General features: G+C 28.2%; 1 protein-coding gene and 1 long non-coding RNA gene across 3 annotated transcripts; one reads left to right on the top strand and one right to left on the bottom strand.

Moving 5' to 3' along the window:
• Positions 1-4,719: 4,719 nt before the first annotated feature.
• Positions 4,720-6,656, bottom strand: LOC114176027. The gene is made up of 3 exons (XR_003602956.1): positions 6,563-6,656; positions 6,393-6,458; positions 4,720-4,986 (listed from the first exon to the last, which is right to left on the bottom strand). It is a non-coding gene; the product is annotated as an uncharacterized LOC114176027 (long non-coding RNA).
• An 8,880-nt stretch (positions 6,657-15,536) lies between these two features.
• On the top strand, positions 15,537-20,133 carry LOC114177235 (protein PIN-LIKES 4-like). Of its 2 annotated transcripts, XM_028062505.1 has the most exons (11): positions 15,537-15,674; positions 15,808-15,997; positions 16,081-16,160; positions 16,249-16,373; positions 17,025-17,146; positions 17,244-17,468; positions 17,963-18,055; positions 18,292-18,392; positions 19,101-19,153; positions 19,260-19,445; positions 19,873-20,133. In XM_028062505.1, the coding sequence occupies exons 2-11, from the start codon at positions 15,863-15,865 to the stop codon at positions 19,995-19,997; spliced, it is 1,245 nt and encodes a 414-aa protein (XP_027918306.1). In that variant the 5' UTR covers positions 15,537-15,674; positions 15,808-15,862; the 3' UTR covers positions 19,998-20,133. The 2 variants fall into 2 exon arrangements, with proteins under 2 accessions (XP_027918306.1, XP_027918307.1); XM_028062506.1 differs by lacking the exon at positions 17,244-17,468 and having other exon boundaries at positions 19,873-20,131.
• Positions 20,134-25,498: the final 5,365 nt, after the last annotated feature.

The following is a 25,498-nucleotide window of genomic DNA, read 5'->3' as shown; positions in this document are numbered from 1 at the left end:
TATCTTCCAGTCATGCGATAGAAAGCAACGTCGCGATACTACGAGCTCCGCGACCTTGGTCCACGACGGCTCTTCTTCACAATGGTTGTCGCGGAGTGATCCTCTGCTCCGCGGTGGCACCGTGCTAATCCACCTTCGACGAGAGTGAGAGAGAGAGAGTGAATCAGGAGGGAGTGGGTTTGGGATTGAGTATTTTTGAAATGATAGGATCAAAGTTGTTACCTAACGAGAGTAAAAGGTTTGTGAAGAGAGACCTAAAATAAAAAAATAAAGGAGAAAGGGTTGAGAAAAGTTTAATAAAATAAAAATTATAATTCTTATATACGAGTCATTTTCGTAGGTAACTACTTTTATAACTAACTTTTATATAAATATTTTATAATATTTATTTTCTGTCATAGTTTTGTAGGTAATATTTTATACGAAAAATTCTCACCAAAATTTGTTATGTTTATTTATGAAATTTTCGTATGTAATTTATTTTTTCATAACTAATGAATTTTAATGTTATCTACAAACTTCTTTTATAGATAAAATAAAATTATTTATGAAAAAAATTTCATAGATAATAAGCAATTTTTTTGTAGTGTTAAATTTAAATTTATTTTTTAGGAATAAATAATAATTTGTTATAGATAGTGCAACCTACTTTTTTTACTTAGGTAACATAATTTGTCAAGACATAAGAATAACCAAGTTCGTCAAAATGATACAAGAAAAGAAAGTTACCTGAATCCTGGATGTTCAAATTAAATTGTGATTGATCATAACAAAAAAGAATTAGAAGATGAATCATGCTAATTAATCAACAACTCTCTTATGATACACTATACAACTATGATGAATTGAGTCGCTAAAAAAATTTTAAATAATGATCAATTTTAGTAACAAAAGAAATTAGTCATTCTAGTAATCAATTTAAATACTAATTTATAAATTAAAAGTTATTAACAAGTAAAATAATTTCTATTATGAATAATTGGTCTCTAAATTACTAATTAAAATAATTTCTATTATGAATTGGTTTCTAAATTGATCACTAACATTACTTACCAATATTTTAGCTATTAAAGGAATTGGTCTCTAAATGACTTATTAGAAATCAGTTCATTTAATAGCCAAAACTTAATTAACTAATATTTGTGACCAATTAATAATAAAAATAATTTATTATTAATTGTAATTTTTATTCATAATAGAAACTATTTTAGTTATCGATATTTTTAGTTTATAACTTGATATCAAAATTAATCATTATAATGATTAATTAATTTTTATTATTAAAATTAGTCATTATTTCAAAATTTTATTATATGATGTATAAAAAAAAGAAAAATCAATGATTAAATTAGAATAGATCACGATTAATAAAAAAAGAGAGGATAAATATAAATAGGTTGTTGATTAGGGTTAGACATTGTTGATAGAAGACATGGTGAGAAGTGTTGTTCCCCTCCATCCACTGTGTAACACATATTCACTTCCACTCAACATTTTGGCTTTCCTTCTTTGAGACACCAAACAATATGTCCACCCATCTTTCGGACATGCTACTCATCAAACAACATACAAAAGAATATATATTAAAATATATTTCGAACTTTAAACTTAATATGTCGGAATATCACAACACTTCTCCAAATGCTGTCAGCTTTCATATATATATATATATATATATATATATATATATATATATATATATATATATATATATATATATATATATATATATATATATATATATATATATATATATATATATATATATATATATATATATATATATATATATATATAAATGAAGACAAAAGACTTAAGAAAATTTTAGGATAAAAATACAAAAGAATATATATTAAAATATATTTCGAACTTTAACCTTAATATGTTGGAATATCACACACTTCTCCAAATACTGTCAGCTTTCATATATATATATATATATATATATATATATATATATATATATATATATATATATATAAATGAATATTTATTTTAAATTTATTATTTCGATATTATTTATTTATTTATTTATTTTAATAATATCAGTGAACACATAATCACACGTTTATATGTTTGTATTTTTAAAATTTTAATAAATTTAAATTATGATCAATAACTAATATATAATTAAGTTTTAAAATATTTTAAATGTGAAAAAAAAAAGATATGTAAAAAAATTTAAAATAATATTTTAAAATAAAAATTAAAAATAATTATTTATAAAATAATTAATTTTTAAAATAATTAAAAGTAAAATTAATATTATAAAATGTGGATATAAAAAAAAGAATTTTATTATATATTATCATAAATTATGGATAATGTGATAAATTAAATATGATTAGAATAATAAATAAGAAATAAATCAAAATATTATTATCTAAAAAAATATTACATTTAACTTTTTTTTAATAAACGGTCACGTTTTCTGTTGCACTGCACATGGAAACCACATCACGCACCACCGACAGACATCTGAATCTGAAGCACGTAATCACGCCTCACTGAAAAGCACCCTCACAAATGGATGCAAACGTTAATAAATATATTTAAATTTTATTGTTTGTTAAGTTATTGTCTTACTATTATCGAAAATTTTTTATTTGTTAAATATATAATATGATCGTTATAAGGTTATTGTCATGCCTACGATGCTGATATTTTAATTTAGATCATTTATTTGTGTTTGAAACTAATTATGTATGATATTTTATGATATTTTGATATGAATAATGACCAATTTTAGTGACACAAAATAATTGATCATTTAATGACAAAAAATAATTAGTCTCTAAATAGTAGTGATTAAATTGACAACTAAAATAGTTCAAAAAATTATAAATAGTCTTTAAATTGATAATTAAAATAATTTTAATTATGAATTGATTTTAAAATTAGTTACTAACATTAATTATTAGGATTTTGTTATCAAAATAATTGGTTTCTAATTAGGAATTTTGAATTCACATCCTAAGAATCATATATTTTTTATGTTTGTAAGAAGTATTGTATACTCTTCACTATTTATGTTTTGGAGTTATTACACATTAATACCTTTTGGGTGCAACTTATCTCAATTATCAAATTAGTCAAATTGGTTGTGAAGCTATTGAACAAATTTTGTAGCCTCACATAATCTGTACGCACTGTAGCAACCTGAAATATAGTAGTCATGCATGTGTGATAAAAAATAAGAGAGTTTAAAGTTTAATAAATTAACATATATACAAGTCTATAAAGAATTTAAATTTGTACAATTAACTAAAAACAATATCCACCTTGATTCCTTGGTGACACAATTTGAAAGCAAGAGTACAAGCAACTTGGTGAGTTTTCCTAATACTTGTGTTGTTCCTTTATATAGACCTCCAAACTTCTTCTTTTCCCCTCTGTATAAGTCCTCCGAGTTCATAAACGAATATACACTTTGTTGTTTTGTTCTTTCCCTCAATAACATGTCATAACAATTTCAGTATTTTTTTCTTTTCATTTTCCATGCAAAATTTCCCATAATCAATCTTGAATTGCCTTTTCAAGTCTTTTTTGTTAAACGGTATTACTAACACCGAAAGAAAAGAATCTACCTTATGAACAATAGTTGGTGGATTTCACCAACATACCAGAATGGTATCTTCTACCCTGCTTCTGAAGGCTAATTTTTTATTTATTTCATACTACTTTAGTTGTTTTCTTCCTAAGATTTTGTTCTATTGGTTTAGGTTCCTTAAAGCCAATCATAATGGTAAAGTTCTTGTGATAAAGTTTGGTGAGAAGTATGCTATCCAACCATTGGTGACCCCACCCGAAAAGGCCACAGTGTATGCATTTTGGTTATAGATGTAGTTGTTCTTAATTGTATGGTGCTTTTAATATTTAGAAAAATGCATTATGAATTACCTACGTTAGTATACCCATGTTTTCCCTTACTTGTTACAATTTCCTATAGTAAGCACACAATTTCAGGCCATTGAATTTCCTACGTAGTTACTCTTCGTCACCGCTTGGACGACACAAAGAGACTTTGCATCGAAGGTCTTGACGTTGTTCACCTCACCGTTGCGAGACCGACGCGATCTAGCTTTTGGCGTGGGCTTTAGCGTTCTAGTGTCCCATTTTTGCCAACACAATTTGGAAACATTCTTATAGTGATATATCATATATCGTATCTATTATTTTAAAACTAAACATATTGATATATACCATATCGTCATATCTGATACGTATCTATGTATTATGTATATTACTATCATCGCTATTCACTTTTTCTGTGGGAAGATACACTGAAATCTGAACTGAGTATCACCAGTGCATCTCTCATTGAGTTTTACAATGACCACAATAAAGTAAGGCTTTCTTCCATAACCTTTTATTTCTTCTGATTTTATGAGCTTCTCGTGTTTGTTGTTCTTGCTGCTATTCATGGAATCAGACTCCATTCTCAGATGTTATTTATCAAATTCAACAACTCTAGGTTTTATTTTCTGTCATGTTAGCTGCATAATTATCATTGCTGGATTTTGTGATCCTACGCTTTTTATTTTATCTGTTTTTTATAATTTATGCTCGTATATTTTTAAGGAAATCTAAAGTCTACGTTCTATAATTTCAACTTGAAATTATAAAATTAGTAATTAGTGGATAGGATTTCATAAATATATTTCTATGATCGCGAAGGACATGAAATTTTAATTTTATGAATTGTTGTAATGCCCCATTTAATTTAAAGCGCGAAATTAAAGGAAACGTCATACAGAGATAACAATGTAGCGAAGTCTTGGGGTCCTTAACACAATCCCTACAAACCGGGCACACCACGATGCCAAAGAAAAACCAAATACAAGTCTAACAAAGAGTGTAGAGTAGAAATGCATAAAGCGATACATGGGTCATAGCCCTAAAGAAATCATGAAGAAGATAGCTCCAACCCAGATGGCTAAGCAGCGGAATCACCATTCCCTTGTTGACCACGAGAACCTCGCCCATCTGCTCCCATCAATCAAATTGATGATCATCGCAAGAAAGAACAACCACGTACAATACAACCATACAACAAAACGGGTAAGCTAGAGCCGACAACATATTCACCATACAGTCCAATATACATTCACCATCCCATAACCATACAACAACCAAGCATGTTATGACTTTCATTCAATACACTACGACTCGACTCGACTCATCCGGATACGTATAACCTGGTCAGATTCAGCGGATGCTTGCACTTGTGATGGATACCTCTGCTCACCCCCGAGCTATGTGTTACAAGTGTTACAATGAATCAAATTTCCCTCACCACAAGGTTAGCCCTTAATGAATTTCAGGCCTCCTGCTACTCTCACCACAGGGGTTAGTCCGCTCTAAGTGAGACTAACTGACCCCTTAGAGTGTCAGGATGCAATCCTTACCTTGAATCCTTACCTAGTTATACCGATGGGGCACCACCATGGACACCCACTAACAGGGGCCATGGAATTACGTCCCAACCACTGAAGCGCGGCCCTGGGAATCTCATATAGAGATCCCCAAGGATGTACGCACTGACACGAACCCAACAGGCATAAATCAATATAAGAGAATATCCATCATGCTCACAATCCCACGTCAATCCCAACAAAATAACACCTCATTCGTATCGCATGTTGAATCCATACCATTGATCACCACCTCTCCATGAGTATAGGGCCTCACCTCATATCAATAACATGTCCCATAAGTTCCAACTCACTCATAAGTTTCACATGCCGAACTTCCACAATACCCATCATTCCATTCAAGAATCATGTCACACATACATGGCGATCCATCATATATATATATATATATATATATATATATATATATATATATATATATATATATATATATATATATATATATACATACATCTCAACATACAAGCATACTTAAGCAATTACTACTAATCCAAAGGCAACAAAGCAACCAAACCACACACTGTCTCGCCCAGCCCCTCGCTCAGGCGGAAGGGCCTTGCTCAGGCGAGACAGTCTCACTCAGACGAGTCCCCATCCGCCCAGGCGAGGGCTCGAAACAAGAAACAGGAACCACTGCGGGATCTCGCTTAGGCGAGACCCCTCTCGCCTGGGCGAGTGGTTCGCTCTCTCAAAATGATGAGCAGGTCGCCTGGGCGACTTTTCGCGAAAAAGGTTTGGGCGAGCCTCCGCCAGACTCGCCTGGGCGAGTCCGACTCGCCTGGGCTAGATTATCAGTTCTCGCCTTGGTCTCACCTGCAACAGATTCATCATTCAGCCCAACAAAACACACAAAACAACCCACGCATCCAGGTCAACGATTAAATCCATACAAACAGTTCACAAGCTCAAGGAACGACAGAAAACAAACAACCTAGCTCAAACCCTAACTTCCCGTACCTGGGTTAGCTACAGCTTTGACACTCAAACAGTGAAGATCAATAGCTCACGGGACAGCTTTGCGAGCTGAAAAATAGTGGACAGGTTCCGAACACGAGCTCATTAGGAAACTCTAACTGAGAACATACGAAACAAAAAAGAACATGGAGTCTGAGTTAGGAAGAACTTACGCGGAACGAAAGAACGAGGCTGAGCTTGCAAATGCTATGACGACTCCAAACCCTAGCAGAGGATGACGACAGCTGCTCTGAGAGACTTGAGGGATCTGTTTTACGAAGTGTGATTACTAGTTAGGGTTCTGGGGTACCTTAGGTCAGATTTTGGGTTGGGCCAACCCCATTTAGGCCCACAAGATTGGACAACCTCTAAAATAAAATAAGCTGAAAAGATTGGGCCTTACAATTGTAATAATTTCATAAAACTTTATTTTAATAATATTTTTTATTAAATTTTTGTTGTAGAATATAAATTTTTATTTGAAATCAATTCTTAAATTTTATGTTGAGTATATTTTAATGGAGAGTTTCAACTTCGATTTTAAATCTATAACCTTCTAAATGATTCCTTGTAATAAAACAATTCATGCGGTGTTTTTTTTCTTACTTCATATTTTGTAGAAAAAAAACTCTAGAACAATCATTTCATATACACAATGCTCTATAATACGATAAAAAATTTATACTTTTCTATTTATGGTTTGGTAGGGGTTAGGATGAAGGATTTTTCTCAAAAATCATTGAAATGAACAGTTTTCAAAATAATTATTAAAATGGACAAGTTGTATTAAGCTGTCATAATTTCACTATGATAAAATCATATCAAGATGACATAACTTTAATGTAGAGAATTTTCAAAGTTGAAGTTATGTCGATGTAAAATTATTTTAGTTCAAAATATTTTAATTTGAAATTGTGTCAATTTAACACTATCTCTACAAAATCTGAACTAAAATAATGTTATATTAATATAATTTTAATTTAAAATATAATGATCTAAAGTTTTACAATTTTAACCCAAGTTTTATTTATTATAAACTAAGAAAACAAACGGCTAGATATACCTAATTATTCGTATGTAAATTTCTAACAACCGTTCCAAAATTTGTTATTTTGGTCATTCTCATTTTCAATTTTTATTTAATGCCCATGCTTTAATGCAATACCTTGCACGTTTTTTCTATTGACTTTTTTTATGTAATTTACCTAGATACCCCTGCTAGCCTTTTCAGCACACTAATAAGTAGTCGGTGTATTATGGTGTAAACATTGTAGCCAGAGATGTTAATAGGAATGACAAGTCATGTCGGATATGATAAGTGCTTATTTGTAAAAAGAAAAGAAAAGAAATTTAATCATTACCTACTTGTTTATCTGTTGAGTATCTACTTAATAAATATCTATGAATTTTTTTTTAAAATCTGCGAGTACTGTGGATACCTGCATATCCGGAAATATTTAAAAAAAATATATATTTTATAAATTTTTTAAATAAAATTATAAAAATAATATAAAATATAAAATAAATAAGTTTTAATTTTAATTAAATTGAACCTAATAAAATATAATTTTAATAAAATTTAATTTAATAAAATATAAATTAAATTTTAATTTTAATTTTTTGCGAGTAATGAATTCTTGTGAGTACGGATAGTATGATACCTGCACCCGACCCATTTATAAGAGAGTATTAAAATACTAGCTACCCGCGAGTACTAACTACCTGTCGTAGATTTTATTCGCGCATATTCGCGAGCACGGGTGTTTTTGTCATCCCTAGATGTCAACGAGACGGGTAAGGTACGGGGTACGGGTAGTAGCTCCCCCATACCATACCCGTTGGATAAATATTCGTTGGGTATCTGTTATGCGGGTTCCTCCATAATTTTTTAATATTCACTTGTATCTACGGGTATTTACAAAAAAATAAAAATAAAAATTTAACAATATATTTTAATCGTAAATTCAAATAAAATATAATACATAACATTTATAAATCTCAAACAAAGTCCAAATAAATCATTTAAATAGTGTTGAATGACAGTTTACAAAGAAATAATTTTTTCTAAAATTAATTGATAAAAAAATAACTTATTCAAAATCAATATGTTAATATTTTAATCATGTGTTTTTATTTTTTTAATTTAAATTAAAATATAGCGGGTAAGAATAATAGAGGGTACGAATATCCACGGGTATGGATACTATGATACCGTACTCGCCCTGTTAACATGCGAGCATAAAAAATACTCGTACTCGTTACCCGCGGGTATCCATCTACAATATCTATTTCCTACTTGTTACGGATTTATTTTATCCACAGATACCCATTCTGAATTTTATTCATGAATACTTGTAGATACGAGTTTTGTTGACATCTCTAATTATCGTCCAGAGAGACGTGATGGAACTCTGCATTTAAATTTCTAACCTTTGCAGAAAACTCTTTTCCAATCTCTCTCCAACAAATGTGTTTCATTTCTTTGTGTATATCTAACCTTGGAAAGAATATTTTGCATTTCTTTGACTATCTGAAACCCATAAATGAGTGTGTGTTCATGGCGTAATTGTTGTTTTCCTATGTTAGTTACATGAGGGGGAGAAATAGAATATGCAAAGAACAATATTATATAGAATGATGTACTCTTTTTCCTTCACTAGGTTTTTATCCCAAAGGGTTTTTCCTAGTAAGATTTTAACGAGGCACATTCTTTTATCAATAGACACCCTAGTGGAGTGTTATGAATTATTGGTCGTCCATTGATAATCATATTATTCATTACTCTTTATGTAATATTTTGTATTTACTATTTGATTTTATATCCTTTCTGGATTACCATGTTGTATCTATAAATAGGACTCGTCCTATCAATAATAAGACACACATACAAACAGAAGTTGCTCCCTACTCTCTCATTCTCTATTCTTTCTCTCCTTTGTCTCTCTCTTATTACCTTTATTTTATAACAATATGATCATTATAAGGTTATTGTCATGCCTACAATACACTACTTTAACTTAGATCATTTATTTTTGTCTGAGACTAATTATGTCCGATATTTTAAGATACTTTGACAATACTTATCAATGAAATATTTAATTTATAAATTCGTAGTACACTACAATAACATTTTTGAATAATAACCAATTTTAGTGACATAAAATAATTGGTCACTTAATGACAAAAAATAGTTAGTCTCTAAATAGTAATGATCAAATTGACAACTAAAGTAGTTCCAAAAAATTATAATTGGTCTTTAAATTGATTTTAAAATTGGTTATTAACATTAATTACCAGAATTTTGCTATCAAAATAATTGGTCTCTAATTAGAAATTTTGAATTCACACATTAAGAATCATATATTTATTATGTGTGTAAGAAGTATTGTACACTCTTCAATATTCCTATATCATGTATCGTATCTATTATTTTAAAAATAAATGTATTAATATATATCATATCATCGTATCTGATACGTATCTATGTATTACTATCATCGCTATTCACTTTTTCTGTGGGAAGATACACTGAAATCTGAAATGAGTATCACCAGTGCATCTCTCATTGAGTCTTACAATGACCACAATAAAGTAAGGCTTTCTTCCATAACCTTTTATTTCTTCTGATTCTCGTGTTTGCTGTTCTTGCTGCTATTCATGGAATCAGACTCTATTCTCAGATGTTATTTATCAAATTCAACAACTCTAGATTTTATTTTCTGTCATGTTAGCTGCATAATTATCATTGCTGGATTTTGTGATCCTACGCTTTTTATTTTATCTGTTTTTTATAATTTATACTCGTATATTTTTAAGAAAATCTAAAATCTACGTTTTATAATTTCAACTTGAAATTATAAAATTAGTAATTAGTGGATAGGATTTCATAAATATATTTCTATGTCACGAAGGACATGAAGTTTTAATTGTATGGATTGTAATAATTTCATAAAAATTTATTTTAATAATATTTTTTATTAAATTTTTGTTGTAAAATATAAATTTTTATTTGAAATCAATTCTTAAATTTTATGTTGAGTATATTTTAATGGAGAGTTTCAACTTCGATTTTAAATCTATAACCTTCTAAATGTTCCTTGCAATAAAACAATTCATGCGGTGTTTTTTTTCTTACTTCATATTTTGTAGGAAAAAAATTCTACAACAATCATTTCATATACACAATGCTCTATAATACGATAACAAATTTTATATTTCGTTTATACTTTTCTATTTATGGTTTGGTAGGGGTTAGGATGAAGGATTTTTCTCAAAAATCATTGAAATGAACAGTTTTCAAAATAATTATTAAAATGGACAAGTTGTATTAAGCTGTATTTCACTGTGATAAAATCATATCAAGATGACATAACTTTAATGCAGAGAATTTTCAAAGTTGAAGTTATGTGGATGTAAAATTATTTTAGTTCAAAATATTTTAATTTGAAATTGTGTCAATTTAACACTATCTCTACAAAATCTGAACTAAAATAATGTCATATTAATATAATTTTAATTTAAAATATAATAATTTAAAGTTTTACTATTTTAACCCAAGTTTTATTTATTATAAACTAAGAAAACAAACTACCAGATGTACCTAATTATTATATACCTAATTATTTATTATATACTTAACTATTCGTATGTAAATTTCTAACCACGTTCCAAAATTTGTTATTTTGGTCGTTTTCATTTTTAATTTTTCTTTAATGTCCATGCTTTATTGCAATACCTTGCACGTTTCTTTATTGAATTTTTTATGTAATTTACCTAGATACCCTGTTAGCCTTTTCAACACACTAAGTAGTCGGTGTATTGTGGCATGATAGAAACGATAATGTGTCAGATACGAATAGTGTTTATCTGAAAAAAAAAATAATTATTATCCACTTGTTTATTTGTTGAATATCCACTTAACAAATATTTATGATATTTTTTAAAATCTACGAGTACCCGTGAATATCCGTATATTCGGAAGTATTTAAAAAAAGTGTATATTTTATAATTCTTTTAAATAAAATTATAAAAATAATATAATATAAAATAAAATAAAATAAATTTTAATTTTAATTAAATTGAACCTAATAAAATATAATTTTAATAAAATTTAATTTAATAAAATATAAATTAAATTTTAATTTTAATTTTAATTTTTTGTGAGTAATGGGTTCTTGCGAGTACGGATAGTATGATACCTGCACCCGACCCATTTATAAGAGAGTATTAAAATACTAGCTACCCGCGAGTACTAACTACCTGTCGTAGATTTTATTCGCGCATATTCGCGAGCACGGGTATTTTTGTCATCCCTAGATGTCAACAGGACGGGTAAGGTACAGGGTACGGGTAGTACCTCCCCCATACCCTACCCGTTGGATAAATATTCGTTGGGTATCTGTTATGTGGGTTCCCGCATAATTTTTTAATGTTCACATGTATCCGCAGGTAGTTACAAAAGAATAAAAATAAATATTTAACGATATATTTTAATCGTAAATTCAAATAAAATACAATACATAACATTCATAAATCTCAAACAAAGTCCAAATAAATCATTTAAATAGTGTTGAATGACACTTTACAAAGAAATAATTTTTTTTAAAATTAATTGATAAAAAAATAACTTATTCAAAATCAATATGTTAATATTTTAATCATGTTTCTTTATTTTTTTAATTTAAATTAGAATATAGCATGTATGAATATCCACGGGTACAGATACTATGATATCCATACCCGCTCCGTTAACATGCGAGCATAAAAAATACTCGTACTCGTTACCCACGAGTATCCATTTACAATATTTATTTCCTACTTGTTGCGGATTTTATCCTCGGACACTCTTATGAATTTTATTCACGAATACTTGCAGGTACGAATTTTGTTGACATCTCTAATTATCGCCCGGAGACGTGATGGAACTCTGCATTTAAATTTCTAACCTTTGCAGAAAACTCTTTTCCAATCTCTCTCCTACAAATGTGTTTCATTTCTTTGTGTATATCTAACCTTGGAAAGAATATTTTGCATTTCTTTGGCTATCTGAAACCCATAAATGAGTGTGTGTTCATGGCGTAATTGTTGTTTTCCTATGTTAGTTATTTCTTGAACTTTAGTAAAGTAAAACTTATTGTTATGTTCTATCATTTTGTTAGACGTTCATTTGTATTTGTCTTTTGAAAGTGTCTTAAGAAAGTTTTTTATGCCGATCTAAACCCGTAAAGAGCATAAATGAAATGTCATGGTGTAATATTTGATTCATCTTGAGTATGATAATAGAATATACTTATATATTTTTTTGAACGGTGCACAAAGAAAAACCATCATCTTTAATATGACTATTAAAAACTTTTTAGAAGGATAGATCAGGTTAATTTTCCGATTTGGATTAGCTTTTTTCCTAGTCACTTATCATTCCAAAATATAACTTTTTGACCTATTTATATTTAATTATATATTATAATTTAGTTTTACCTTTAAACAATATTGATTATGAACTTTTCAAAAGTAAATGCATGACGCACCGAAACCCACTAAAATTAGGAATGAAATTACACAGTGAAGTCAAGAAAAGAGAAAAAAAGCTTCACTAAACTTTCATTTAGGACGCATATGTATATTATACTGACTAAAGTGTATCAATTAGTGGATTTGAATGGTTGGTATTGATGAAGTTATCGGTTTTAAGTTGGTGCAAAAGTTTAGATGTAAATGTGTTATTGGTTTGTGTGAAAGGATTGTTTGTCGGCACGGTCCCATATTTTTTTGAATATTTTTTTAGATTGTATACATTTTTAAATTTTTTAAATTATAGTTTAAATAGTTTGGTTACTTTAAAGATCTACTTTAAAAAAACATGTTAAACATCACACTAGTTACATGAATTGATTGATTCAAACTTTTCATACAAATACTAAACTATCAATTTCTTTTTTCCTTTTTTCAAAACACCACGGTGTACGGTGTAATTTCTATCTACTCAAAAATAATACATTTTTATTGTGCGAATTCGATGATTTTAGAAAAATGAAATTCTAAACATGTTTTTGATGTTTCAGTTAAAGAAAAAAATGTTAATGCAAAATCATATTAAATATTCGTTTCTTGAAAACCAACTAGAACAATACAATCGTCTTGTCTAACCAAGTAAAAGTTATAACTAGTAATGTCAACATGACCGGTAAGATACATGTAACACCTCTCTCGAATTTTATCCGATCAATAAATATTCGTCCTATCTCGTATTTATATTTGTGTAGATATCTGTTATGCATAAATCTATATAAATTTTTAATACCCAGATGTTAACGGGACGGATACAAATATCATAATATCCGTACTCGTAAATACTCGTATCCACTATATTCTAATTTAAATTAAAAAAAATGATTAAAATATTAACATATTGATTTTGAATGAGTTATTTTTTTATCAATTAGTTTTAAAAAAATTATTTCTTTATAAACTGTCATTTAACACTATTTAAAGAGATTATTTGGATTTTGTTTAAAATTGATGAATGTTATATATTGTATTTTTATTATTTTGTAAATACTTGTAGGTACTTGTGGATATCCGTGGATATTAAAAAATTATGCAGATATCCGCATAACGGACACTCGACAAATATGAATACGGATACGAGGTAGATATTTATCTAGCGGAGGATACGGGAGAGTTACTACTCGTACCCCATCTGCTCCGTTGACATCCTTACTCATCACCAAATTAGGCATTACATTTATTTTATTTAAATACTTTCTCCGTATTATTATTATTATTATTATTATTATTATTATTATTATTATTATTACTAGCGTAAACACAGGCGCTATCGCGTCTGTATGTACGCATTTTTTGAATTATATTAATAATTGATGATATTGTAATGTTATTAAGTTAATGAACAAAATAAAAGTATATTTATAAAAATTAAAGTGAAATATATGGAGAAAATATGAGAAAAATAAATATTGATGGATAGTAGGAGAAAAAAGAAGAAGGAGATAAGTAAATAGTTTTATAAAAACTTGTAAAAGTAACCGTTAATTTTTAAAAATTTAATAAATAATTAAATTGTAAAGGGTAAAGTTGGAATTATGAAATGTGGACACAAAAGAGGGAATCCCTTTATATATAGTTATAGATTATTATTATTATTATTATTATTATTATTATTTTCTTTTTGCCATTTACATGCATTTTATACGGACATATGTTTCTTCGTTTTTTCTTAATTTAAGTTATTACATAACTATGCCTGTGAATTCAATTAATTTTTGTTGTAAATGATTAAGAGTAAAAACTTGAAATTACATAATCATTAAATATGTAATTAATATTAACTATTCAATTCACTTTTCAAACCTTTAAAAGAGACAAATGCAAGGTATAAGTGTGTGTGTGAGTGTGACTGATTGTTAAACTAAAGCAAACAATTTTCCACATCCTCCGATGAAACATAATCAAGCATTTACAAAAGTCAAACCAACAATTAACGGGGCAGTGACTTTGATTAAGGGCGTTCGGTTTATAATTTGAATCTTTATTTTGAAACAACTGTCTAAAATTAATCATGTTCGTAAATTATGTATTTTTATTATTATCAAATTTTAGTAAGACCACAAAATTATAGATAAAAAACACTGATTAAAATACTACGTTTAAACCAGGGTCTAACGAGTTGATAATATAAAAGTTCTGACCATAATATTACATCAAATTAAAAATTATAAAAACTCTCTTTTTCTTAATCTCGTAAAACAAACCTTTAAAAGTTAAACCAAATTATCAAGTGCAAATAGATATTTTTTTTACGTGAAAATATGTTAAGAATGCTAAGAATTTAATTTTGATTCTAAGTTTTATATTGGCTATAAATAAGAAAGTAAAATACTATATAAATAAAGATCTATATATTTATTGTCTTAAAATTTTGGATTAAGAGTGGTATCAATATCTTATGTAGTTGAACTTATGTATAATTAATTTTATATCTTTTTAACGAATTTCATTCCTTCGAAAAGAGAATTCTTATGAAAAACTTATTTAAGAAAAGATTTAATTTTTATTTTTATTATATATATATTAGTGTAATGCAGACCCATAACAATAATTTAATATCATGTGTTTTAGTTTCGTTGGTTTCACGTGAAGTAGTGATCAAATCAGTTATGATATTTTGCCGTATTCTTTTATGCGGTGCTTGTGTAGTGACTAACAAGAGTAGTAGAGTTGCTCCTCCAAATTCCACGTTCTTTAACGCGTTCGGTCATTTCCAAGGTCTTCATGTCCTACGAGGCTGGGACAAAATAATTTTGTTATTCAATGCCTTTTTTTTGTGACTTTTGCTATTGGTATTCTTATTATGAATTTTGAGAGTGACCATTGTTCGGTTTTTGTATTTTTTCTTCAGATACATATTTTCTTTGATGTTAGGATTGGCGAAGGTTGTTTGAAGATTTGGTATAATGGGGTTTCTTCAGCTACTTTCTGTAGCTTCTTTCCCGGTTATCAAAGTGTTACTGGTGACTGCAGTTGGCTTGTTTCTTGCACTGGATGATATATCGATATTGGGAGAAGATACAAAGAAGAGAGTGAATCAGGTTGCAAATACAAATATCTTTTTGTTTTGTTTTGACTTTCTCGCTTTTGATGATTATTGAAAACGGTTCTGCTTCTGTGACAGCTTGTGTTTTATGTGTTTAATCCATCCCTGGTGGCTACCAATCTGGCTAAAACGATTACCTTGAAGAGTGTTGTTCAGTTGTGAGTATTGATTTGTAATGCTATGTGTGGAGGAGAAGCTTGAATCCTGTAACTAGTGCTTTTGTGACTTTTTGTTGTTGTGGTTTAGGTGGTTCATGCCGTTCAATGTTCTTATCACATTCATATTAGGCTCGGCCTTAGGATGGATTTTGATTAAGATTACAAGGCCTCCCCAACACTTGGAAGGTCTAATCCTGGGTTGCTGTTCTGCTGGTATACACTTTTCTCAGCCCAAGTAAATGAATGCAGCAAACCACACATGTAATCTTACTTCTGCATTACTTAGTTGAGACAAACTTTGAATTCTGTAAGATCTAAGTGGGAGCTGCAATATCTTTTTTTTCATAAATTGAAAATTTTTAACATGTGCTGTGGGAACCTTCTGTCTCTCTCTCCTTCTTGCACCATCCTGCAAATGAAGAGGATCCACCTCCATTCTCAAGTCATGAAGATGAAAACTCCGCTTTACAGTCTCTGTCTAGCTTACTTCTTCAAATCAAACTTGTCACCCGCAGATTTGAATTGATTCGGCACTTTTTTCCTGTGTCATAACTCTTGGCTTTCTCTTTACTTTTCTGCAGATTCTAAAATATGAAAAAGAATAAAAGGAATTGCAATCCAATGAAACAACGATGTTAATATGAGGTTTATGCCACCCAAAATTCTGACTGATGAGAGTCATGTGCTTATTGTACCCAAGAAAGTTTTACTTAAACTAAGAAATATCTCTCACCAGTGGTGTCCTGATGCCTGCATTACGTTTGCAACGTATTGTTTATAATTTTAATAATGTGTTAAATCTGTGCACCATTCTCTGCCTTATGCATCTATGCTTGAGCTCATTTTTCAGACTAATATGAACAGGAAATTTGGGGAACTTGCCTATTATCATTATTCCTGCTATGTGTAGAGAGAGTGGTAGTCCTTTTGGAGACTCTGATGTTTGCTATCAGTATGGGATGGCTTATGCTTCACTTTCCATGGCGGTATGCAAAATGATAATTTTAAATTGTCAATTGTTGATATAGTTAGCACTTATCGAAGAAAATTATTAACTTATTGGAGTTCATTTGGAAACCTCAGATTGGAACAGTTTATATGTGGTCATATGTTTACAACATAATAAGGATTTCCGCAAGTAGAATCCAAAAAGAAGACGCTTCAAGTAATGACATCGTCATATTGAAGGCTTCAGGGGAAGCATCAGAGTCACATCCACAGCATTTTTTCCAAACACTTAATCCTACAAAAGATACTATGGATGATGCATATACCTTACTGCTTCCTGAAGAAGAATCAGAGGAGAAAGTGAGGCTTATTACAAAATTCCCTTTTCAAAAGATAGCTATTTAGTGATTAAAATTTCCCGATAATTGCCCTTCACAATATTGGTTCAACGGCATTTTAAAAAGTTAAGAACAAATGAGTAACTGGCATATGTTAAATAATACTCTTGAGAATATTAGCACTGACATCTTCTCTAATGTAGTATTTCCATTAGGATAGTTTTATGCAAGTCCTAACGAAGAATCCAGGGACACTCTTCAAAACAAAAATGTCAAAACATTTGATAGTTAGCATTCTTCAAATTGAAGCATGGCAACAGAATTAACCCTTCAAGTATCTCTACTCTAGTAACATAACTGTATGCAACTTAAACTGAATTGAATCCATAATATATAAGGTGAGTTCAATTTATGTCAACAGGTTTCATGATTGATCTTCTTCTGATACAAAAGTTTGCTTTCAATCCATGATGCATATACATATACAACCCCTTGATTCCAAGATGTTTTATGCAGGTTTCAATCTCAAGTAAAATTAAGAACTGCGTTGGGTTGATTTCAAGCAACTTAAATTTCAAAGCTGTGTTTGCGCCGTCAACCACCGGAGCTGTATGATTCAGGGTTCATTTCCTTGGAAACAACTTGCTATCATGTTTTCCCTGTTTACTATTTACTGCATATATCCATTAAGATATATTTTAATAATGTGAGATCTATGGATGCATGAATTGGTTTGATGCATTCGGACATTTTACATTGTTAAAATTGAAGAGGTCTAATGGATCTAGACTACAGTAGTTTTATACTATTTGGTAAATCTTTTGTTTGTTTTTTTATTGTTACAGATTATTGGATTTGTGATTGGTATAATCTCCCCAGTACGTAATTTAATTATAGGTAGTGGTGCTCCGCTTCATGTGGTAGAAGAATCCACTTCCATGTTGGGGTACACATCTCAGAACTTTACTTCTTTACATTTTCAGTTGGAAAAGATAAGATCTAACCAAAAACTTTGTGAACTTAATTCAACTACAAATTTGTTATTGTTTTAAATAAAAGCTAACCACTTTTTTATTATATCTCAATTATTTGAAACCTCAAAAAATTTGCAGGTCAAAAGTTTCGCGTGCTAATGTCTATGATATTACAATAATTTAATAATAATAATAATAATTTATAACCATGATGATTTATTATAATAATATTGTATATAATTCTTTATCAATTTTATGCTTTATTAATATATCTTATTTTATTATAAATATTATTTTAATTATTTCTTGTAAATATATTTCTTTTAAAATCTAATAATATTTTTTATTTTAGTAATTATAATAAAAATTTGTACAGTTTTGCCTATGTGTGTGTAAAGTAAGGTGTTATAATTAGTCTGTGTGGGGTACTGATGTTGTTTTTCTGGTCTTCAATTAAAAAAAATATACTTTCATTCTAATTTTCTTTTATTTTCATTCTTCGTTTATTAACATGATTTAGTATGAAACTATTAATTTTTGTATAAAAAAAAGACATTTATACATTATTCACGCTAAATCACGTGAATAAATAAAGAATAAAGAATGAGAATTAAAAAAAGAAATCCTAACATTGTTGTACTTCGATTAAACCCACACAACTAACTCACGTTTCTCTGTAGTGAGGCAGCCATCCCTATTCTGACTCTTGTAATGGGGGCAAACCTACTTAAAGGTGAGACTTTATGCTTTATTAACTCTAGTTTTTAATGTGAACAAGTTTTTTCATTTTCTTTCTCTGAAGATATGCTTAAAGAAAAGAGTTATGGCAAATGGGACAGGTTTGAAAGAATCAAGCACTCCATTGTGGACCCTTGTGGGAATTGTAACAGTGAGATATATTTTCCTCCCACTTTTGGGTGTGGCAGCTGTGAAAGCAGCTATACATCTGAGTTTGGTGCCATCAGATCCTTTATATCAATTTGTGCTTCTGCTTCAACATGCACTTCCCCCAGCCATGAACATAGGTATATTTCCCATAGGTTCCCCACAAAAGAAAGTGACCTTTTACACAATGATAAAGGATGTGCTGAGAACAAAAATGTGTGTTGGTAGAGTTTCAGAGTTTCTAATTAATTTGCCTAGTATCTCAAGATCATGTCATTTTCTTTATAGAGTTTTTGTTGTAGTGTTAAGGTGTAAAAAGATGATGGATAATGTTAGAGATTTTATAACCTAGAAATTATACCATTCACAATATATAAATGGGTCAATCTTTACCTTAAAAATCAGTTTTATAAGTGCTAAAGTTCAATCAGTATATGTTAAAAGAAGCTATTTGACAGGGAAATGTACAAGTTTTGTTTTGTGTGAAGTGTTGTTACATTTTGAATAATTTTGTTTTAGTACTGATGATTTAATAAACCTATTTGTGTGGCTACTATAATTTGTCAGGGACAATGGTTGAGTTGTTTGGAGCTGGTGAAAGTGAGTGTTCAGTTATCATGCTATGGACATATGCTTTCGCGTCAATTGCTGTTACTCTTTGGTCAACTTTCTTCATGTGGCTAGTGTCTTGATTTTTTATTTTGTATAGTAATATTCTTGTTGTTATCATATTTATTTTTATTTCAATACCCCCACTCAAGATTTTAATTGCCAACTTAAATGGATAGTAAAATTCGTTCAAGGAAAGAAATATGTGACTTATAGCAACAAGTATTGGTCATACTAGGATCATTACACGAGATTAATCTAGAGGTACAATGTTATTAGACCAAGAAGGGAGGGCAAAAAAGAATATTAATTTTTGTTATTTTAAAAAATATATTTTTTAAGAAAATTTGCATTTATTATGTTATAAATAAAATTTACATGTTATTTATTATTTTGTTTAAAAAAGTATATTTCTTTAAGAAATTACTTATTTATATGTTAAAATTAAAATTTTCATATAAGATCTTTTATTTATTATTTTTCCACGAGCCCACAAAATATTAGGGCGAGCCTAGGTGATAGTAATTTATAATCAAATAAAAGACTGATGTCTTGTCTCTTAAAAAAGGTTAAATTGCAAAGCACACTAGAAAAGATCGAGTTCAAAAACACACGCACTACATAAAGTTTTTTGCAAAAACAAAATAAGACAATGAACAGGAACAACCAATGGTACAAGGACATTTCTCCCTTGTACATGTGCCTTTCAACTCATTTCTTTTTAAAGAGGAGGAAAATCATTCTTATATAATTAGAATGGAATCACTCTAATCTTGCCTTCAAGTACCGGGCAAAAGCATCTAAATAGTGAAATTTTGACTTCAAATTTATCAAAATGGTGCAATTTTTATGTAGTAAGCTCAATACAACATTATTTTGAAGTAGTAAGTCTGATACGACTTCAGTTCGTAATAAGTTTTTGTTTTTTCTTTTAATTTTAATTAAAGTTGTATCAGTTTAGTTAAAACTTTAGTGTAATGAAGTCGTACAAGCTTGGAGGACTTCAAAATTACATCATTTTGATAATTTTGAAGTCAAAATTACACTATTTTGGTGCTTTTGCTTGAAGTCTTCCATTAGAGTGAAAACAAACGGACAATTAAGGTCAATCTTAAATATATGATGTGTTGTTCCATCGTTAGTATTTTTCAATCTTAGTGTGAAAATATATCATGTCATTGTTCGAGACAATTAAATTATGCATTTTTCTTAGTTTACCATATTAAGTTCAAATTTTGATAACTTTTTTATATTTATTTCATTTAACTACATTTTTAATATATATATATATATATATATATATATATATATATATTAATCACTCATACTCATGATTATTCTTTTCAAAATGAAATTATAAAGTCATGAAAAGGAAATATTATTGTTTACATAAGATCATGCTGACCTAGTGTCTACTATTGTTAGTTTAAGGAAGATTTCATCTATGAATGTTAAGATCTCATATCTTTTAAAAATAATTGCTATTTCAGATTATACAAGTGAATGCAAAACTTTATTTTATAAAATAAATTTATAAGATTAAATTAACTTAAAATTCACTTTTTAGAAGGAATAACAATTTGTTATAGACAGTGCAACCTAATTTTTTACTTAGGGAACATAATTCTTGTGATTAAAAAGTCAAGACATAAGAATAAAACCAAGTTCATCAAAATGATACAAGAAAAGAAAGTTACTTGGATCCTCGATCTTCAAATTGATTCGTCATTGATCATAACAAAAAAGAATTAGAAGATGAATCATGGTAATTAATCAACAACTCTCTTGTGATACATATTAGAACTATGATGAATTGAGTCACTACAAAAAAAAAAAAAAAATCCTAACTAAGACCAATTTTACTAACAAAAATAGTAATTCACTATAGTGACCAATTTATATACTAATTTATAAACAAAAAAATTATCGGTAACTAAAATAGTTTCATTATAAATAATTGGTCTATAAATTAATAATTAAAATAATTTCTATTATGAATTAATTTCTAAATTGATCACTAACATTAGCTACCATGATTTTAGCTACCAAAGGAATTGGTCTAGAGACCAATTCTCAATTATTTTAGTAGCCAAAACTTTGTTAACTAATATGAGTGAATTTAGAGACCAATTTATAATAAAAACAATTTTAGTTACCAATTTAGAGATCAATTATAATTTTTTCATTCATAATATAAACTATTTTAGTTATCAATAATTTTAATAATTTTTAATTTATAAATTATTATCCAAATTAGTCTCTATAATGATTAATTATTTTTTATTATTAAGATTATTTATTATTTATTTTTTTTTATGGTGTAAAAAATAAAAAAATCAATAATTAAAAAAGAATAGATCGTAATTAATATATATATATATATATATATATATATTTTTTTTTTTGTTGATTAGGGTTAGATTTGGTTAAAAAGATAGAGTTAGACATTGATGATAGGAGACATGTTGCGAAGTGTTGTTCCCTTCCATCCATTGTATAACACATTATTCACTTCCACTCAACATTTTGGCTTTCCTTCTTTGAGATACCAAACAATCTGTCCACCCATCTTTCAGACATGCTACTCATAAAACAGCATACAAACAAAAATATATTAAAATATGTTGGAATATCACACACTTCTGCAAATGCTGTCAGCTTTCATATATATATATATATATATATATATATATATATATATATATATATATATATATATATATATATATATATAAATGAAGACAAAACACTTATAAAACTTTTTTGGAATAAAGAAAAACTAATCCATTTTTTATTTATTTTAAATTTATTATTTCAATAATCTTTTAATTATTTATTTTTATTTTTTTAATAATATAATATGATGAATTAAAAATGATTAAAATAATAAATTAAAGATAAATAAAGAAATGACTCAAAATATTATTATTTATAATTATTTATAGAAAATATCACATTTAACCTTTTTTTTTTAAATAAACGCTTACGTTTTCTGTTACACTGCACATGGGGATCAAATCACGCACCACCAACAGACATCTGAAGCACGCAATCGCGTCTCACTGAAAAACACCCTCACAAGTGGGTGCAACCGTTAATAAATATATTTAAATTTTATTTCTTAAAATAATATTAGAACTTTAACTAAATTTATTGTTTATTGTTTGTTATCGAAAAATCTATTATTTGCTAAACCTATGATCGTTATAAGGTTATTGTGTTACTATCATCGCTATTCACTTTTTCTGTTGGAAGATACACTGAAATCTGAAATGAGTATCACCGGTGCATCTCTCATTGAGTCTTACAATGACCACAATAAAGTAAGGCTTTCTTCCATAACCTTTTATTTCTTCTGATTTTATGAGCTTCTCGTGTTTGCTGTTCTTGCTGCTATTCATGGAATCAGACTCTATTCTCAGATGTTATTTATCAAATTCAACAACTCTAGGTTTTATTTTCTGTCATGTTAGCTGCATAATTATCATTGCTGGATTTTGTGATCCTACGCTTTTTATTTTATCTGTTTTTTTATAATATATAATCGTATATCTTTAAGAAAATTTAAAATATATGCTTAATTTCAATAATTTTCTGTTTGTGAAAATTATAATAATTAGTGGTAGGGATAACAACGGAGCAGGAAGGGGACGAGTTTCGCTATATCATAATTTATACTCATCCTCATACTCAAATTCAACGGATATCAAATTTTTGTCTCAACCTCATATCGGGTATAATCTAGTACACATACTCATACCCATTTTCTTATTACTTCAATATTAATTTTAATTAATTTTATAAAATAATAAAAAATTACGATAAAAGAAACATAATATTATCAAATATTCAAATTAGGAGGATGATTGTTTCTTTGATATCAAATACTTTGAAATAAATTATAATTGTTTACATTTTAGATTAGAATACCAAATAAAATCTCATGAAAATCAAAACATTTATTAAATTTAGGTTAAATTACTCTTTTGGTCCCTCTATTTGTCGATAAATTTCAATTTGATCCTCAAGTTTTTCATTGTCTCAATTTGATCCTCATTTTCTTAAAAATGATTCAATTTGGTCCTTACCGTTAGTTTGACCAAACGGTTTTAAAGTCAATGCCACGTGTCAATTTTTGGTTTTTTTGAATCTTTTTAATTTTTTTTTAACTTTTTTAATTTTTTAGACGTGTCACTTCATAGTTGTGTCACGTGTCAAAATGACTCAATTTGATCCCTATATTGGTTTTTAGTTTCAATTTAGTCTCAATTTTTGTAAAGTGAAGTAATATTATCCTTCCTTAAATTGACACTAAATTTACTTTCTTATAAATCTTATGGTGATATTCTTACTAAAATTAACATTTTTATTAAATATTTCTATAAATATTTTAAATTAACTTTAAATTCTATACAAAACATTAGACTTTGGTTTTGTTTTGAACTTGAAATTTAGTTCCTAAATGTATGTGTGACAAGTTATTTGATTTTTAATCTTCACTAAGTTTGTATAATATGAACATTGATGCTTTTATATATGAGGACAAAATTGTTAATTTTTGAAATTAAGTTTGGGGTTTAACTTTGTTTAATAATAAAACTAAAAGAAAAATTGTTTAAAAATATTTATACAAATATTTAATAAAAAATTCAATTTTATTAAGAATATCATCATAAGTTGTATACAAAGATTAAATTGAGTGTCAATATAAGGAAGGACAATATTGCTTCCTTCTAACAAAAGTTGGGACTAAATTGAAACTAAAAACAAATATAGGGACCAAATTGAGTCATTAATTTTGACACGTGACACAATTGTGAAGTGACACTTGTAAAAAATAAAAAAATAAAAATTCAAAAAAACCATAAGTTGACACGTGGCGTTGACTTTAACACTGTTTAGTCAAAATTAACGGCAAAGATCAAATTGAATCATTTTTAAGAAAATGAGGACCAAATTGAGATAACTTGACAAATAGAGGGATCAAAAGAGTAATTTAACCTTAAATTTGAAAACATTAATGAAACTTAGTTGATAAAATTTAAAAATATTTTTAAAAAAATATAAAAGAAAAACAAATATTCAAATTAAAATATATTTTAAATGTTTGTTTACTTTAAATTTTTAAATTCTAATGAATATTTTTTATACACTAATAAAAGTTATAATACATCACTTGATCAAAATGACAAAGAACAAATAATAAACATAATAATAAAATAAAATTTTGATATAGATCTTGTACCTTTTGAAGTCTAATATATGTTGGATGGTGATAAAAAAATATTCATGACAATTACATTAAATTTTTATATTGCAGTAAATAAAAGTTATTTATGCAATTATAGTGAAAAAATTACAGTATGATTGATAATGAGTTAGAAAATAAAAAAATAGTTAGATTAAATATATCAAAAATAGTATTCTACATGATGAAAATAAAAACCAAATAAAAATATCAAAAAAATTGACAAATGTGTGTTTTAGAAACAATTTGAGAGACTATTGAAAGAAATAACACAAAAAATAAATAAATATATAACTAAGGGTATAATAAGATGAAAAATACCTTAGAGATCTAAGA

Source organism: Vigna unguiculata, chromosome 3 (assembly GCF_004118075.2).
Source record: "Vigna unguiculata cultivar IT97K-499-35 chromosome 3, ASM411807v1, whole genome shotgun sequence".
Taxonomy (NCBI): Eukaryota; Viridiplantae; Streptophyta; class Magnoliopsida; order Fabales; family Fabaceae; genus Vigna; species Vigna unguiculata.
This window is presented reverse-complemented; position numbering and strand designations above follow the sequence as displayed.